The 19882-nt window shown below is 48.9% G+C and overlaps 1 protein-coding gene across 1 annotated transcript in view; it reads left to right on the top strand.

Annotated features, from left to right (window-relative positions):
* Window positions 1–19882, top strand: part of LOC119972300 (collagen alpha-1(IX) chain) — a 156836-nt gene that overhangs the window by 19002 nt on the left and 117952 nt on the right. The window contains exons 5-6 of the mRNA XM_038808789.1: window positions 9391–9787; window positions 18717–18797. Coding sequence (XP_038664717.1) covers window positions 9391–9787; window positions 18717–18797 — 478 coding nt within the window. The remainder of the gene's footprint in view (window positions 1–9390; window positions 9788–18716; window positions 18798–19882) is intronic.

The raw sequence follows: 19882 nt of genomic DNA, 5'->3' as shown, positions 1-19882 counted from the left end.
GTTTGTGTAGGGAATACTCAACTTAGCAAACTTTTAAGTGTTTTCTAAAAAAAAACATAGCGTGTTTTACAATTTGTCTCAATGAATCACTAATCGAGTGTACCTGTTATTTACAACTGTGTCAAGGTCGTGCCAGAATTGCACAATCCGACTTGCCCAAAAATGAATAGAAAATCACATGTTCTATGTTCACAACTTCTGGAGATGTGTTCATTGCGAGCGTTATACCGAGTAGGAGAGCCAGATTGTGGTGTTAGCAGCCACTTCTCAGTTGTTTCGTCTAGAGTGCGGTACCCTTTGGAGAACAAATCTTCATTGTGGCTCTGTGACTTTTAATTTCAATAGTAGGAAATTCCTGAGAAGAGCCAGGGTTTATGAGAAGCAGTGTAAAATAAATCCATTCAGATTTCAGCTCGGTGGCACAGGTGGTTAGCACTGTGGCTTCACAGCGCCAGGGTCCCAGGTTCGATTCCCCGCTGGATCACTGTCTGTGCAAAGTCTGCACGTTCCCCCGTGTGTGCGTGGGTTTCCTCCGGGTGCTCTGATTTCCTCCCACAGTCCAAAGACGTGCAGGTTAGGTGGATTGTCCATGAAAAATTCCCCTTAGTGACCAAAAAGGTTAGGAGGGGTTATTGGGTGACATCCGGTGGCGGCTATGAGGGAGTAAGTCGCACATTTGGTGGCTCTCGCTCCAGTCTGACTTTAAAACCTTTTTCCCTGACTTTTTTGAACTTTTGAGCACTGGTGTGAAAACCAATAGCACTCTAGATCTGAATCCATACAGAGTTGTATGGACTTAAGGAGCAGAAGGGAGCGAAAACAGGAGAAGAAGGGGCTGAACAAAGGTGTTGTGGAAGCTCAAGTGGGAGGAAAGATGGCCGATGAACGGACTACAGAAAGGACGGTCCAGGCAGCACTGGACAACATGCTGCAGGTCATGAAAGTGAGCTTCGCAGCACTGAAGCGGCATAATTTGGAACCACTCCAGAAAGCGGTGGAGCGACTTGACCAGAGGCTGGATGCTCAGGATAAGAAGGTCCAGGCACTGGAAAGACAGTGGAAGAGCAGGCGGATTTCCAAAGGTAGCGGACGTGGAAATTAGTAAGTTGAAGGAGCAGCAAGCAAGGCTGATGGACAAGCTGGAGGACCTGGAAAACAGGTCCCGCTGGCAGAATCTGAGAATCATCGGGCTCCCGGAGGGGGCCTAGGGAGTGGATGCCACGGCATATGTGGCAGACATGCTTCAGAAGCTGGTGGGGGATAATTTCTTCCCGCGTCCGTTGGAGCTGGACAGGGCACACACAGTGCAGGCGAGGCAGCCACGTGGAGGGGGGAGGGGGGGCGGGCGATGGTCGTCAGTTTCCATAGGTTCGTGGACAAGGAGTGGGTTCTACAGTGGGCCAAGAGCACGAGGAGCTGCTCATGGAACAACAGTGTCCTGCGCACCTACCAGGATCTGAGCCAGGAGGTGGCCAGAAGGAGGGCAGCCTACAGACAAATTAAAGAGATTCTGTTTAAAAAGAAGGTCACGTTCGGGCTACTTTTCCCGACGCGGCTTTGAGTCACCTACCAAGAAATTATTTTGACAACCCGGAGGAAGCGATGGACTTCGCTAAGGGGCATGGACTGGTGCCGAACTGAGGACCCATGGACTCAAGTTAGAATGTACTAAGGGATGTCTGCAGTTGTTCACAGATTGCCCTTCATGTTAGCGATGTCGTTCGGCATGCTCTTTTACTTAAAACTGGGGGTGTTCTTTGTGGTGATCCTCCACTGTGTAATTGTGTGTGTGCCTGTATTAGGGGATGCACAGCAGTACCTGTACTACAGGTTCATCGGTAGCCCCTGCCCCGGCTAGCTCCGCCCACAAGGAGTCGTATAAATATGTATGAGTTCTCCTGAGCTGCCATTCTACCAGCTGCAATCGGAGGATAAACATCTAACTGTAATAAAGCCTCTCTTGTACCGATTCGAGTCTTTAACTGCAATTGATAGCGCATCATTCTTGTGTTTGTGTTTGCCTGTTTGAAAGTTTTAAAGTTAAAGCCGAAGTGATAGTTAAAGTTTAAGTTGTTGGGTGCTGGGGGGCTGTTGCTTTGTTCTTTGTTTTCTCTCGGTCCCAGAGCGATTGTTCAAAAAGGGCTGTTCTGGGGAGGTGGTGTTGATGGGCGGGGGGGGGAGGGGAGCAGGGGGGACAATAGGTGTGAGACATGGTGGCGCCAGATTTGAGAGCCACCAGGCTAGCTGCTTTGAGCTAGTCAACGGGAGCGAGGTGGGGGATGTGAATTGATGTACCATCAATTCGACTCGAGACACAATTAGGATCCAAACTGTGGCTTTAATCAGCTAGTTGTTAGCCCGGTGGTCGACTACAGAGTAAGGCCGACCGCCGGGAACTCTGGGTACTTATACCCCACCTCGGAGGGCCGAAGAAGGGGGCTGGCTGATCGGCGTGTGGGGGGGGGGGGGGGGGCGAACAGACATGTCCTCTTGACCGGCCCGTTTAATCCTCTAACATTCCAGGTGATCAGCCTGGTTGGGGGGCCTGAAGGCCATGCAGTCGGGTAAAGCCCCTGGGCCGGATGGGTATCCAGTGGAGTTCTACAAAAAGTTTGCGGGTATACTGGGGCCGGTGCTGGTTAGGGTGTTTAACCAGGCGAGAGACAATGGGGTGCTACCCCCGACGATGTCGCAAGCCACCATCTCGCTGATATTAAAACGGGATAAGGATTCGGAGGTCTGTGGGTCCTATAGGCCAATCTCCCTGATTAATGTAGACGCTAAACTGCTGGCCAAGATCCTGCCATCCAAAATCGGAAGACTGCATACCGGATGTGATTGTGGAGGACCAAACGGGGTTTGTTAAGGGCCGGCAGGTAGTAGCCAATCTAAGAAGGCTACTCAATGTGATTATGATGCCCCCGGAGGGCAGAGAGGTGGAGGTAGTGGTGGCAATGGATGCCAAAAAGGCTTTTGACTGGGTGGAGTGGGACTATTTATGGGAGGTGTTGGGACGGTTTGGGTTTGGAGAGGGCTTTGTGGATTGGGTTAAACTGCTATATCAGGCCCCTGAGGCTAGTGTAAGGACGAACAGGACGACATCTGAGTATTTTAGACTACACCGCGGGACAAGACAGGGATGCCCCCTCTCTCCACTGCTGTTTGCGTTGGCCATAGAACCGCTGGCAATTGCTCTGAGAGCGGCAAGGGGATGGAAGGGAATGGTCGGGGGGGGGGGGGGGGGGGGGGGGATAGAACACAAGGTCTTGCTCTACGCGGATGACCTGCTTTTGTATGTGTCAGATCCAGCGGCAGGGATGGACGGGATTATGGAAATCCCAGGGGAGTTTGACGGTTTTCGGGCGACAAGTTGAACATGGCAAAAAGCGAGATGTTTGTGGTGCAGGTGTGGGGTCAGGTGAATAGGCTGAGGGAGCTACCATTTTATTTTTAATCATAGAATTTACAGTGCAGAAGGAGGCCGTTCGGCCCATCGAGTCTGCACCGGCTCTTGGAAAGAGCACCCTACCCAAGGTCAACACCTCCCCCTATCCCAATAACCCAGTAACCCCACCCAACACTAAGGGAAATTTTGGACACTAAGGGCAATTTATCATGGCCAATCCACCTAACCTGCACATCTTTGGACTGTGGGAGGAAACCGGAGCACCTGGAGGAAACCCACGGACACACGGGGAGGATGTGCAGACTCCGCACAGACAGTGACCCAAGCCGGAATCGAACCTGGGTTTAGGCTGGTTGGGGAAAGTTTTAGGTACCTAGGGATACAAGTGGCGCGCGACTGGGGCAAGCTGCATAAGTTGAACTTGTCGAGGCTGGTGGAGCAAATGAGGAGCGAGTTTCGGAGGTGGGATACACTCCCACTGTCACTAGTGGGGAGAGTACAGACGGTGAAGATCACGATCCTCCCGAAATTCCTGTTTATTTTTCAGTGTCTCCCTATTTTCATTCCACGGTCCTTCTTTAAAAGAATCAATAAAATCATCCCGGGATTTGTTTGGTCGGGGAAGTCCCCACGGGTAAAGAGGGGGATGCTGGAACGGAACCGTAGTGAGGGGGGGCTGGCGTTGCCGAACCTCAGCAACTACTACTGGGCGGCTAACATAGCCATGATAAGGAAATGGATGGTGGATACAGGGTCGGTTTGGGAGCGGGTGGAGGCTGCTTCGGCAGGGGCACTAGCTTGGCAGCCCTGGTCACGGCTCCCCTGCCGCTCCCTCCGGCCAGGTACTCCACCAGCCCTATAGTGGTGGCGGCTTTGTGGATGTGGGGCCAATGGAGGAAGCATGTGGGGCATGTGGGAGCGTTGGTCTGGTCCCCAATATGTGACAACCACCGATTTGTCCCGGGGAAGATGGATGGCGGGTTTCGAGCGTGGCGGAGGGCTGGGTGGGAAGGATGGGCGACTTGTTCCTGGAAGGGAGCTTCGCGAACATGAGGGCGCTGGAGGAGAAGTTCGGGCTGGCGAGGGGGAATGACGTTCAGTACTTGCAGGTGTGGGATTTCGTACGTAGACAGGTCCCGTCCTTTCCACGCCTTCCACCAAGGGGGATCCAGGACAGGGTAATTTCCAGGAGTGAGGTAGGAGAGGGGAGAGTCTCAGATATTTATAAGGAGCTTTTGGGAGCGGAGGACACAGGGACCGAGGAACTGAAACTTAAGTGGGAGAAGGAGCTTGGTGGGGAGTTGGAGGGAGGCGTATGGGCAGACGCTCTGAGGAGGGTAAATGCAACCGCAACATGTGCCAGGCTCGGCCTGATTCAGTTCAAGGTGGTTCACCGGGCCCACATGACGGTGGCCCGGATGAGCAAATTCTTTGGGCTGGAGGACAAGTGTGCTAGATGTGGGGGAGGACCAGCGAACCATGTCCACATGTTCTAGGCGTGTCCAAAACTCAGGGGATACTGGCAGGGATTTGCGGACATCATATCCCGGGTACTGAAAACAAGGGTGGCGATGAGTCCAGGGTGGGGATTTTTGGGGTGTCGGAAGACCCCGGGGGTACAGGAGGGGATAGAGGCCGAAGCTGTGGCCTTTGCTTCCCTGATAGCCCGGTGACGAATACTGTTGGCCTGGAGGGACTCAAAGCCCCCAAGGACCGGAGTATGGCTGTCGGACATGGCAAGCTTTCATGGCTTGGAAAAAAATCAAGTTTGCCTTACAAGGATCACTATCGGGGTTCACCCGGAGGTGGCAACCATTCATCGACTTCTTCGCGGGGAACTAATCGTCAGTGGGGGGTGGGGGGGGGGGGGGGGGTAGAATAGGCGGGTCTATCTGCGAGAGTGGTACTGTTATTTGCACTATGTTTTTGTAATTGGTATCTGCACACTAATGTATATTGTTACTGTTTACAATGCCAAAAATACCTCAATAAAATTGTCTGTTAAAAAAAAAAGGAGGGGTTATTGGGTTACGGGGAAAGGATGGAAGTGAGGGCTTAAGTCAGTCGGTGCAGACTCGATGGGCCGAATGGCCTCCTTCTGCATTGTAAGATCTATGTAAAGATGTACAGACCTCGATGGTAGTCTGAGAAGTGATCTTCCTTTCTCACGGTAAGGCCACCTGCAAGATAGTACCATGGTCCCGTGTGCGGGAATACCAGTCTGTTGGGTTATGGCACATTCGTATCTACCCATAATTGTCACACAATAGATGAATTTTAATGTTACCTGGGAGTGGGCTGAGAGACGTGGAGGGATGAAGATGTGTGTAAAATGTGGCAAGACGGCGTGGGATGGCGAGCCTCTTGATGCTCCGGCTTCTGATTCCACCCAAATTAAGTCTGAGGCTGAAGGCTCGTGGATGGTCTTCCCACCCGAGGCTAATTCAGGCCCTGAAGTGGCCACTTAAGAACTTCAAGCCCACCACCGCTGATATTCAACCAGCACTGGGTGGGCAGAGGAGACCACGCATAAATGCGAACGCCACTCGGTATAATGGCTTGGTGGGGGGATCGCGCCTGTTTGGGTACCCTGTGCCCAATGAAGCGACCTGGCAGCAGCAAGTGCCTTCCCCATAGGAAGATCCTGCCCTCACCCTACATTGACCTCCATCTCCCCCCTCGACAGTGCCTACATCAGTGCCTGCAAGGCCTTTTCCACTTACCTGTGTTTCAGGGCTCCAATGATAATCCTTCCCCTTGGCCTTACTGCTGACATGGTAGTGGCCACTGTTCCTGAAAGCGTGCCGGGATTTAAGAGCTGCAGGCCTCTGTTTGGGCAGCAGCTTTCAGCAGTGTGGCATTTGCCAATCAGGACACGGGAATCCTGGTAGCAGGCAGTATAACGCCTGATTGGGATTTAACCCCATCTGGGCACCCGGAAAGCACCATAATGGGTAGCCACTAACTCTTCAGCCAGCGGCTGGGCTCACCAATTCGACCATTAAATTCCGCCCTATGCTGCCTCCCTCAGCTATGCGGCCCTGAAATAAATACTGAATTGAATTGAGGTGTTTCCTCCCCCAGGAGAGGAAAGTCAGAAAGGGGGTGATACCCAGGATGTTCTGTTTAGCAAGTTGATGCAGATAGTGGATAAATTTAGTGAACCGAAGGGACGATGTTTGAGCCATCACTACCTGTGCGTGGGATCGGCGATGCGTGTGCAAAATCCAGATTCCTGATTTTTCCACGCTCCTCGCTGGCAACGTCACAATGTTCACAGACAATCTGAATAGATTTTAATGTATTTAAATATTATTAACGGGTCCCCTGCCATATGATGCCCGCTCACTAAATGCACTTACCTCCTCGATGTGACATGAAGCCGGAATTGTTTACAACATGCCCTGGCAGTGCCATGACAGTTTGGACATGCCCGGTATGTAAAGTGCCAACCTGGCAATGCCAACCTGTGTAGGGCAGTTCCATAGGCGGGCCCGAGTTTGGGGGGGGGGGGTTGATTTTCATTTATTAGTGATAGGGGGGGGGAATCGGACACTGAGCCAGGAATTTTCCAGCTGTTCCCTGGCAGCAGGATTCTCTAGTCCTGCAGAGTCCCGCCTCTGGGTTTCCCAGCAGTGAGGGGTGGCTCCAATGAGAATTCCCGTTGATAGCGGCAGGAGTGGAGAATCGCGCCGCCAGCAAAGAGTGCATCGCCTGCTGCTACCAAGAATCACATGGTTGGGGGTGGGTGGGTGGGGAGGAATGCCAGCGGTGATTGTCAGCCTGAGGGAAGAGGGGAATGCCGGCCAGGCTTGTCGGGGGTGGATGCCGGTGATGATTGCTGGGGGTGTAGAGTGTCCCCGATACCTCCGTGTTTGGGGCTGAGGGTGCGTTAGGTTAAGTTGAGCCCCGACTCTGCGGAGTTGGTTGCAGGTCTATCAGGTCCTGCGCTGCCAGAGTGGAAACCACGGCCACTAATGTTTTTTCTTCAAAGAGGCTCAACATCTGGAGAGGAATCTGGCCTGTGCAATTGGAATGTTCCATGCAAGTTTTCAGTCTGAGCCTGACACTTTGAAAAATTACATGTGAGGATTTAGTGTGAGATATTTTCAGTTCCTTGTGATAAACCTTGAGTAATTTGAAGAAAAGAAGGCTTGCATCGATCGAGTGCCTTTCATGACCTCAGGCCCTCCCCAAGTGTTTTCTGGCCATTGAAGTGCTTTCTACGTATAGTTACTGTTGGAATGTAGGAAACTCATCAGTCAGTTTGCACACCGCAAAGTCCCACAGACAGCAGTATGACAAAGACCAGATGTCTGTCCTTATTTCATGTTTGGCTTGACAATTTGCAGTGATGGACATCTTCCAACTAACTGCAGGAGACCCAGGGACAGGTTACAATAGTTTATTCATGATTCAACATTGGAGGGAGCTAAACCAGAGGAACCTCTGAAACAGAACTCTCCTCTGATACAGCTCTCAGCTCTAATACAACTCTCTCCACCAAGTCTCAGATACAGACTACTCATTGTTCTGCGCCAGGATTGAGAAACTCTAAGTGTATTATGGAGTTCACCTGACCTATAACTTTTTTGTTGATTTTGGCTAAGATGAGCACAAGTGCCTTCACTTGAGGTGTGATTCAACATTCTTCCTGGACCCTTTAATCAAAATAAGCTTTATTCTAAGAACTTACTTAAGATATATATTTAAACACACAGCAAGAATTTTTATCAATTACAAACCTAAAGACACCCCACAGCTACAGCATCTATGTATAATACTTAATGAATTCCCCCTTAACTGTTTCAATTCAAAAACAAAATCCCATTACAAAAATCCCTTTTCAAGGACTTGCATGGTGGTTGCTGCCCAACCAGCACTCTGCATTTTCACTTGAATAAGATTGGCTTTTCCTGAAATACTGACCCCGTATCACCAGCAGTTTAAAAACATTCTGGAAAGCAAACTTTATCTGAAGCCACCACCAAGGTGATTTTTTCCTGGAACAGATATTTAAAATGAAAATAGAGAGGGACAGGCCAAAACACTTCTGTTCTCTGTCTGACTCCACAGCAGCCAAATGTGAAAGCGAAAGCAAAAACAGCTCACAGAGCCACAGCCCAGCTCCACCCACACAATGACATCACTGAAGTCATGTGATGAGACAAAAATATTTCTTAAAGGGACACTCCCATGACATAATACGGTTAGTCAGTACACAGAACATTGTTTAATTTCCAAACTTGTATTATTAAACCTTTCACCCAAAAAGCTTGGCTGTTGAGCAACAAGTGAACAATTCTGGGGTCATTGCAATTCACTTTACCATAGCCAGCGCATTTCCACCAGCTTGTTTCGCGGCAGAGTGGGGTGGTTACATTGAGAATTCCCTTTTACAAGCGGCAGGAAGATAGAATGCCGCCACCAGCAAACGGCATGCCGCCGAGAAACATGGGGCTGGGAGGCCGGAGAATCTCGCCCGTCCTCTTTAAAGTAATGCAGGGGTGTTAGCAGAATTCCCCTTTACTAAATCTATTCAGTGGTTCTGGGATAAATATTGGCCAGGATACAAGGGGTGATATCCTGCATTCAGCTTCAAAAGAAATTTGCCAATTAATCTCAAAATCCTGGCCTCAGAAGCGGGGGGGGGGGGATATGATGCCTAGGGTTCCTGATATTGATAATTATCCAGAGATCTCTGGCAGAAGTGCATTAATGTAGACGTTAGTTAAGAACATAATCACTCAAGAACATTAAGTTTGTCAACATTCACGCAGAGAAAGGCTGCTTTGATAAATACTGGAATGTGTGTCAGCATGAGTCTTGACAGTAGGGGGGAAAAGAATAATGAGACCCAATAAAACTGGAGAGAAAGATAAGTAAGGGAATCATTGATCATATTAATGGAATGAGTGTGGCAATTTTCAATGACTAAATAATTTTATGTGGTGGAAATAAATGGAATATTTAATTTCTTCCAGAATCATCTATCCACGAGGGCTCCCTGAAGAGTATTCCTTCGTTACCACATTCAGGATGGTAAAAAACACTGTCAATAAAGTGTGGAACTTGTGGCAGATTGTGGATGAAAATGGCTACAAGCAAGTAGGCCTGAGGCTGAATGGCAACACCCAGTCCTTGGAGTTTTATTTAGTTGGCCTGGATAGCAACCTGCAATCAGTCAACTTCCGAGGGATTTCACAAATCTTTGACACTGACTGGCATAAGATCCTGGTGGGTGTGGAGAGGGATACGGTCAGTCTATTCGTTGACTGCCATCGAGTAGCATCCCAGCCCATTAAGCCAAAAGGCATCGTCAATGTGGAAGGGGATACTCTGATAGGCCGACTGGATTCAAACCCAAAAGTGTCAGTCGTGGTGAGATAATCTTTCTATTTCATTTGGCTCGATTGAATCTAAAATCAGATGATTGAGAAATCCTTGCTGGTATAAATTTCCTAAATTTTCCAAGGCTCAGTAACTTCTGATTGTACTCGACAGCATAACTAGCTAAAGTTGCATGATCTACCAATAAAAAGCACTGGAAAGCTTCCCATTTTTTTTTGCCCGGCCTGGATTGTGTTTGTAAGCTTATCCAGGGCCAAATGGGGAGATTCCCAAGCCACAGCGATGAATCCGTGCCTGCAGGTTTCAGAAAGGATCCAGCTGACTGCTCAGATATTCACAGTCAGCGTGTACCTGCCTCGCTCAGAATAGGATCAAGGCAAGTTTGTCATGGAGATAGATTTGGTTCCAAGTTTCCATTGGCAGCTGTATAACAATCCTTCACAGTCGTTGGGTCAAAACCCTTCCAAACAGCACCATGGGTGTAGCTGCACCATATGGACTGCAGCGGTTACAAGCAGGCACCACCAGCAGCACATTCTCAAGGGCAATTCGGGGCGGGCAACAAATACTGGCCTCGCCAGCGACACACATATCCTGCGAAAGGATTTAAATATATAAAAGCGGCTATGGAACATACTGCTTACCTCCACTCAGGAATGTTGGTCACAAATTCATCATTAGGCAGCATTTGAGTGCAGTTCTAGGGTCTTAGAAAGTATTGGAAGCCTCTTATGGCTATGTTGAGCTATATAACTCAACATACGCATTATCCATCAAACTAAATACAGTGCGGTCATACATCATCCCTCACAGTATGGTGTATCCATCCCATTGATGTGTGTGTGACTCTCCATGGTCAGCTGTGTTCTTGTGTGCATTCCAATTGTAGTAGGTGCTGAACCCTGGTGAGCTGAATATTACGGTGGGCCGGACAGCTTCTCTTGCCTGGAAGCAAAGTCCCAAAGCCATAAAGTGTTGCAGATGGGCTAAACAGGGACAGCATGGCAATTTTGCCCCCCACTGGGAGAAAGTCACACATTCGGGAGCTGTTGGCCAATCTGATTGGCCGCCAGCTCTACCAGTCCCCTATGACAAGTGCGTTATTTAAAAATTTTTTTTTTAATAGAGTACTCAATTCATTTTTCCCCAATTTAGCGTGGCCAATCCACCTAGCCTGCACATCTTTGGGTTGTGGGAGCGAAACCCACGCAAACACGGGGAGAATGTGCAAACCCCACACGCACAGTGACCCAGAGCCAGGACCGAACCTGGGACCTCGGCGCCATGAGGCAGCAGGGCTAACCCACTGCACCATCGTGCTGCCTTGACAAGCACATTATTGAGTGCTGCAGGCCCGATGGAGAGCCAGGAAAAGATAAGTCCAGGGTCTTCGGCTGGGAGGGTTAGAAAGGTTAGGGAGGGGCTGTGTGGGGGAGGGGGATGAGGGGAATGCAGCGGGGGTTGGGTTTATGGCAGCAGTCGGGAGGCTGCCCTCGATTGGCAAAAGGCAAGCCCAGAAGATGAAAATCCCCCCTTCTTACCCCGCTTGGAAGAATTCAAAAAGAATAATTGGGCGCTCCAAACCTGTTCGACTGCCCATGTCAACTGTTCTATGCTCTGAGCAGCGCACTGTGAGGGTCGATTGACTTCACATCAAGCCTAATTGACCCTTGATTGTCTAATTAAACATGGGGGTGTGTGCGTTGCCATTTCTGGCACCCAGCCACACCCTGTACTATGGGGGTGAGCATGGGAGGCAGGCAGGAAGATGGTGTTTTAGGCCACTGCCCTATTTTATGTGCCCCCGGCCTGCGCAGAAAATATGCCTGTTTTATGATTTGACTGTGTATTCTGTTCTGGACTTGTGGGTCACCTGTTAATGTTTCCTGTGTTCCTGTGGCCCGGTCCTCAGACAGGCTGGTTATGGAAGATCAGACACTAATACTGCAGGAAAGGAGGGGCGGTGGCCTGGCTCGCGTGGGGTAGCGGGAGGGGGGGCTGGTGTTTCCTTTTCTTCTTCCGCTGTACCCCGTGTTGGCATGCCCCTTTTCAGTGGTCTGCGCTGCTCGTTCTCACGCACGCAAACTCTAAGAGGCATTCACGCATCTACTCTTTATGCACGCACACTGTCACCGATATGCACGCAATGATGTAGATCTTCTGCGATGGCTTGGGGGGGGGGGGGGGGGCTGTGGGTGGGGGAGGAGGCACGCTGCCTTGTCCGCTGGTGCCGTTGTTTCTTTGTTTTTTGCTTTGTTTTTTCTCCTTGGTGTGCTAATGGTGACTTTGTTGTCGTCTTGTCTGTTTTGTGTTCTTCAGTGGTTGCTGTGTATTTGGTTTGGTTTATCAGTTTGGTTTATAATGAGCCAGACCTGTTCTGGGCTGAACTATGCTCCTCTTGGGTGGGGTGGAATGTTTTTCTCTATCTCCTCCGCCGTGCTCCATGTTAGCCATGATGTGGAGATGCCGGCGTTGGACTGGGGTGAGCACAGTAAGAAGTCTTACAACACCAGGTTAAAGTCCAACAGGTTTGTTTCAAACACGAGCTTTCGGAGCACGGCTCCTTCACCTGAAGAAGGAGCCGTGCTCCGAAAGCTCGTGTTTGAAACAAACCTGTTGGACTTTAACCTGGTGTTGTAAGACTTCTTACTGTGCTCCATGTTGGAATGGCCTTTTCCAGCGGGCTGGGCTGGACTGGGCTGGTTCAGATGCCTGGAGGCTGCTGTTGCTGTTTCCTTCCCTTTCTGGATTGGTACCAATATGGAACAGTGACATTTCCTTGTTGTTTCATGGTTAGTGTGATATGTGTAATGTTAGGTAGTTGATTTTCAAATCTTTGTTACTGTTGACTGTGTAATAAAGAAAATATTCTCAAGTGGCTTCTCTTGGGTACATGTGCTATGTCTCAGATGATGATTATTACATCGCATTTCAATAATACTTTGAAGCCTGAACACTTTGCCTGAACTCTTGAAGCATCAGCACCATAGAGGCAGCAGCCAACAGTCAGCACTCGAGCTGGGCTTCAGCACTGGGAATATCCCTGCAACCAAAGGCTGATTGTGTGGATCAGTGGAGGGCATCTGGGTACGTTCTCACTAATGTTCCTGGCAGGGGTCTGGGACTAGGGTCTCCTGCTGTGGCTGGGGGTGACTGTGCAGGGTAAGTGGATGATACAACTAGCTCGGTGTATGGTACTCTGAAAGAAGGCAGGACATGTAAGGGTGGGGGAGGCTTGGGGGATTTGAGGGTCCTAGGGTGGAAGCCCTAACTGATTGTCGGCCTATCTTCTTCTCCAATTTCTCACGGACACCAAAATGGATTGGGTGTCGGTCCCACAGAGAATGTCCTCACGATGCTGGTGACAGTCCAGGTGGCCGGATGTCAGAGAAGGCAGCAGCATCGATGCTGGCTGGAGGCAGCACCCCATTTTTAGGAGGCCACCGCACACCCTGAAGACCCAGCCACCCATCAGGCCAAGGAGGAACCCAGAGAGGGAAGCCAGCGATGGCCCAAGGTGTACAGGCTTAGTTCTTTTGAGGAGGTGGCAGACAGCATGTGCCACAGGAAACTCTGTCTCAACAAAGAATCAGTGGGGCACCTGTGCCAAGTCCATGGAGGAGGAGGACACCTGCTGCCAGTGGTCATGAAAATCATCGCAGCCCTGAACCTCTCTACCGTTGGTTAATTCTCGGGCTCGAGTGGGGACTTGTGCAGCATTTCACAAGCTGCCGCTCACAAGAGCATTCATGAGGTCACGGATGCCCTGTATGCCCAGACTGCAGGCTCTCTCAAGTTTGAACTGGACCAAGATGCCCGCATGCAGGATTCTCCACCATCACCAGGATGCTTCAGGTCCAGGGAGTAATTAATTGCATGCATGTCACCTTGCACACACCAGGGCAACCGAGAGTGCCCTCATTGACAGAAAGGGGTTTTCACTACCTGAATGTTCAACTCGTGTGCAACCACCACCTTCGCATCATGCACATGTGTGCACACTTCCCAGGGAATGTGCATGACAGCTACATCCTGGGATTCTCGGAGATCCCTGGTGTATTTGAAGACCACCCCAGTATCACGGGTTGGTTCTTGAGGGAATAAGGGATATCCTCTGAGGTCCTGGCTGATGATGACAGTGCGGAGGCCAGAGGCTGAGCAGGCCCGATATAACGAGGCTATGCTAGCACCGTGCTGTCATTAAGCAGTGCATTGGACTGGTCAAAAGCGGTTCCGATGCCTGGACTGCTCTGGTAGTGTCCTGCAGTACACCCCTGGAGGATCTTCCGCTTTGTGGTAGTCTGCTGTGCCCTCCACAACCTGGCACAGCAGCGGGCAACATACTGGAGGAGGAGGGACATGCAGCCTTGCATGAGGAGGAGGAGCCGGATCAGGAGGGGATGGTGGGTGTGCTCAGGAGGAGCCGGAGGGGGTAGGACAGGCGACGGCAAGGGCTCAGCATATCCGGAGGACCAGGAGGGCCCTCATCCTCGCCTGCTTCTCATAGGATGAGGCTTTGTCCGTCGTTTATCCTCTCCCACCCCCATTCCCCTTTTCCACCCCTATTCCCCTTTTTCACCCCTATTCCCCTCCTTCCCATCCTCCGACTATCCTGTTCCACCCTCCCGGGTCTGTGTAACATCACCCTAAGGAAATGGGCATGTGGCGGCACTGTCAGCGGGTCAGTATACAAGGCAGGAGAGTGATGATCACTCACTGTGAGGGCAGCTCTGATGCCCCTCAGTTTATGCCAAAGTCAGACTCCTGTCTTTCTGCTGACAGTGCGCTCACACCCATCCTCTGAACAGGGTCAGCATCGGGGACTTTTAATTTTGTACCACTGTGCCTGCGGAGCGGGGGGAGGGCAAAGGCAACAGGGGGTGGGGATGAAGACAGGCCCCCTGTGAAGATTAACAGGACAGAGCCTTCAAAGGTGTAACATGTTTTAATAGTGAACATTTGACATTTCCATTCCCCATAGCTACAGATTATCACCCCCCCCCCCCCCCCCCCCCCCCCCCCCTTCCAGTGCCTACTCAGTGATCCCCAATCATCCTAATCTTGTGTGGTTTACTGCAGTGTCTAGGCGTGCCCTGAGGATGAACATCAGAGGTGGAGACAGCCTGCTGCTTTTCTCACCCTGTGGTCTTTGATGCTCTTGGTGGACTTCCTCTGGAGAGCCTGGACCTGGAGTGCCTCGGCATATTCTACAAAGCTCCAGGCTTTGCACTGTGGTCACCACCCTAGCAGTGTTGGCCTCAGTGTCATGCATTGCCAGCATCACCTCCCGTGCTAGTAATCTTTGGGATTCCTCTAATCGGCTATGCGCTCACTGGAATGTCGCTGCCATCCCCTCCTGAATCTCATGGCCACGCATCAGTTCTTGGATAACCTTGCCAGAGGCTCAGCATCTGACTAGAGCTCAGCAGAGTCCTGATATCTTGGAGACTGCTGACTTCCTTGGATGTTCCAGCTTCCATCTGATGTGCATCAGCAATTGTATGGTGCTCACCACATTGAGCCCCGAAGCCAGTCCGCTAATTGCGCCCACCGAGGTATGTGTATCTTCCCTGGTGGAAGGTGAGGATGATAGTTGTAATGCCTCAATGGTGGTCTCCCCAGAGTTCTCTTCTGAGGTGGTCCCTTGGGTAGCAGCGGAGGGACGACTCCAGATGACCTGACCCCATCAGATGGAGATCCTGCGAGAGAATGGACATGTGGTTAGTAAGAGGGAAGTCTTGGCCCTTTCCCACTTACTATGGGCTATGTACCCCTGTGGAGACAAAGAGAGAGCTTTGTGAGCTGCAAGCTGGATGGTTCAGGGCAGGTCGAAAGCAGGTGGCATGTGTGGGCACCGCATCTGGACATAAAGGGGTTGAGATCGGATGACGGGAGAGTATAAGGTGTCAGCTTGTGATTTGTATGGCGGGGTGGGGGTGAGGGTTTGGTAATTTGAGGGGTGGCAAATGGAACTGATGCCAGGAGAGGTGGTAACTTACCCTTGCAGCTCAGTGGAGGTCATTCGTCTTCCGGCATTTTGGACGCTGGTCCTCCTGGTCATGCTGCCCACACTGACAGGTACTGTCTCCCAGGCAGTATTGGTGACCCTGCTGCTGGTTCTCCGACCCCCTCAGGAGGGAACAGGATGTCCTACCTCCCTTCCACAGCATCGAGCAGCCTGGCCAGATCGGCATCACAAAAGTGAGGAGCAGGTCTGTGCGCTGTCCCGCCCTGTGTGTTGACTGGGAGTGTGAGGTGAGGGAGCTTTTAAAAGCAGCTCCCCCTTGTTGGTGGCGAGATGTTGAGGCACGAGTCTGCCGAATCAGATGGGGAGACAGCCGGTAATGACGAGAAGCTCATGGGGGCTCATTTCTGGCACGAAGTACCCTTAAATACGTACCACGGTCTCGCCAATGGTACTGTCCAGAAATACCCCTCCAATCGTGCTGAAAATGACACATAACAGTTAAACCATGCCCTATCTCTAACCTGGACAATAACTGACCCTTTTGAAGATAACCAGGGAGTCAGTGCCCATAACACTAGCCAGCAATGCATTCCAGAGCTCACTGTTCCAGAAAACGAAGAATTACTTGACATCTGGTCTGACCCTACTTTTGCATTCCCTGGAATTCCCTAAGTTATCAGGAGACATGCAATACAATCACAGAATTGGTACAACACAGAAGGAGGCCATTTGGCTATCGTGCTTGCAGTAGCTCTCCAGACAGGTTTCATGACTTAGTGCCATTCCCCTGCCTTTTCCCCAAACCCCTGCACATGGTTTCTATTCAAATAATCACATAACACCCTCTCAAATGTTTTTGATTGAACCTGTCTCCACCACACTTCCAGGCAGTGCATTCCAGATCTGAGCCACTGTACATTTGTTTCTTTTGCCAATTACTTTACATCTGAGCCCTCTCATTCTTGATCCTTTTATGAGCGGGAACAGTTTCTCCCTATCTGCTCTATCTAGTCCCCTCATGAATTTGGACATCACCATCAAATCTCTTCTTCGCCTTCTTGTCCCCAAGGAGAACAGACCCAAACTCTCCCCATAACTGAAGTTTCTCATCCCTGGAACTATTCTCATAAACCTGTTCTGCACTCTCTCCAATGCTTTTTCCAAACCTTTTCAGTATTCTTCAATTTTATGTTAAATTGCCTCTGACAGTGCGCTGCTCAGAAGTAAATTGACCCAGCTCATTAAGCTTATCAGAGTAACTAATGTCAATTTAGCAGTGGGGCAGCATACACCCACTCTATGTTGAATTTGAGCACACTGCTAAATTTCTGGCATCCTATCTGGCCACCTAAAACAGGCCACTTGAATTTGCTAAGTGAAGTCCTAAACTCTGGAATAAGCTTGAGGATTGCTGATTGTCAAACTGTTGACATCTGGATTAAACAAGAATCTAGAAGTTCAACTTGGCAAAATCCTGAGATTAATTGTGATGGACCCATGATTTATACTTAATTATAATAATCTTTATTGTCACAAGTAGGCTTTCATTAACACTGCAATAAGCTACTGTGAAAAGCCGCTACTTGCCTGACTAGATATGCCTTGATTAAACTTAAATCTTTATGATATATAAATTTAGCATCTACCAACTTTATGGGTACCAGTCTTTGGAAGCTCACCATTTGAGGGGGCATGTTTTTTACAGAGCTACTGCAGAATTTAAAGTTCTTCAGCAGCATCGAGACAAAATTAAAGAAAAAGTAGTTTCTGGAAGCAAGACTCGAATTAAGTTACCTCAGAAATATCTGGTAGATCTGGAAGCTTTGCACAGGTTTACGAATGAAAGGTTGCCAGTATGTATGATCTCATTAACATCTGATTAACGATGAGTGAAGTAGGTCGTCAAATAGTTCAATAGTAATGGTGACAGGAACATTGCAGGGTAGTTCACAGAATGGTTACAACACAGAGCTCATTCAGCCCATTGAGTCTGTGCTGGCTCTCCAAAGCATCAATTTGCCTCGTGCCACTCTACCATCGTCTCCCCGTAGCCCTGCACATTCTTCCTTTTTAGATAATACACCAATTCACTTTTGAATGCTTCAATTGAACCTGCCTCCAACACATTTCTGTCAGTGCAGTACATTCCTGACCCTCATCACTCACTGCGTGAATAGGTTTGTCCTGACGTCGCCATTGCTTCTTTTCTCAGTTATCTTAAACCTGTGCCCTCTTGTCTTTGACCCTTCTGCTAATGGGGATAGTTCTTCTCTGTCTCCTGAGTTAGTAACAACCCCATGCCGAGGAGGTTGTGTGCAGCATTTTCCAATTTTATGATTTTGAAATGAAATCCTCGGAATTATTGAAGCACTCATTCTTTTGAAAGCATGTGCCTTAGATAATTTGAAAGGCAGCAGAAACAACGGATATTCCTCCAGACTTCATCAGTGAGTCGTCCAGAGAAAAGTTGGGCCTGCACTTCAAAATGCTCACTGGGCTATTGCAGTGAATAGTAGCAAAGTTAATGATAATCTAGCGAAACCTGACTGAGGTTTGGACTCGATGCTTTTACGGTCTCGTTTGACAACTATGTTGTGCTTTATTTGACCTATTGCATTAGTAGAAGGAAGAAAAAAATAGACCATTTGAAGTGAGCTGTTTAGTCTGGCAAGCTTATTCCAAACAGCTAATAATAATAGTGTGCAGCTGCCCCTACCGTATGTTACAGGAATGATTCTTCTGTTAGCAGTGGGTATGTGTGTGAAACTGTCGACTGTGATGATAGGTGTACAGGTGTCTTCTGCTATCAGTCTGAATAACTGGTACCCTGGTCAATGGCCATCGCCATCAGCCTGATGTCAGTAACTGACTGTCTGGCAATGCACAGATGAAAATAAAGTGGTATTTTACACGCTGCAATGGAACAGCAGTGCACATTAGGGCTGCTCTATCCTTTTTGTCTGATTTGTAACAGTTTTCTCCTTCATTTAGTTTGAGCTGCAGTGGATGCTGATTCATTGTGATCCACAACGAGCACACCGTGAGGCCTGCACAGAGCTATCCATACAACAGGTAAAAAAAGAGCTCAGCCCCTGTTGCAATCTGTAAGTTTGTGATCTGTCTCTCGTTTTTCAGTGAATTTATTAGTCTGTCTCTTCTCATTCTCTCTATCACCACTCTTCTCTCTCCATATCTCCCCATACTTGTCACTATTTTACTCCCACTGTGTGCACATTTTGTTCTCTATTTTAGCTTTATTTCTTCATGTCTATCACTTTGAATTTGAATTTATTGCTTCATTTGTGTCCTCTGCTTGCATTCTTCCCCTGTGCATCTCTTTCCTCTATTTATTGATCTCTTCTTCTCTCCCTCAATTCCACGCCTATCTTTCGTTCTCTACTGTTTTTGTGTACCTCTTTTTCTCTCTTTGACTTTCTCTGTGTGTTTCTCCTCAGTCTATCTCTTCTATTTTGCCTGCCTCCTCACTCGTAAATTAATATATATTGGATATGGACAGCTTATTAGCGCGTAAAAATTTCTGGTTTTATTTTTTTTAAACCAAATTCACACCGTGCCCTTAGAATCGTAAAAAGAAAATAAAATGGATTGAACCAGGTTTGCATTGTTCTCAACATTACAATACATTGGAGTGCCGCTAATCAATCTGAAACACAAATAATTGCCATTAAGGTACCTAGAATCATTTTAGTGATAATATAAGACGCTTTACTTCCTTCTCAATCCCTTGGTTTCAATCCCCAGATCATCCCCACGGTCCCTGACGTTAGTCAATACATCTTTGAAGCTGATTGTTGAGAAGTACAGGAGAATTGACACTGAGAATGACATTCCCTTCAATTGTATTCCACCAATAAAAAAAGCGACTGTTATGAGATTATGTTCAATTATTGTTCTTCAAATGGACTGGAGGTCATTAAAACCTTCTTGTAAAATTCTAGAATTGGTTTAGATTCAACATAATGGCTTGTATCCTTTAAAGGCCTACCAACATTCACCACCTAGGGCTACAAATGAAGATTGATCATAAGGATGAGCTTGTCAGTAGAGCCACATAGACCATGTAAAGGTTCACTCCCGACTATTCTTTATCCTGTCCACTGATTCCTGCACCAAATATAAAAGCACGACTAAGTGTT

This window comes from Scyliorhinus canicula, chromosome 10 (genome assembly GCF_902713615.1).
Source record: "Scyliorhinus canicula chromosome 10, sScyCan1.1, whole genome shotgun sequence".
NCBI classification, from domain to species: Eukaryota; Metazoa; Chordata; class Chondrichthyes; order Carcharhiniformes; family Scyliorhinidae; genus Scyliorhinus; species Scyliorhinus canicula.
The sequence above is the reverse complement of the archived record's forward strand: the minus strand, read 5'-3'. Positions and strand labels throughout refer to the sequence as shown.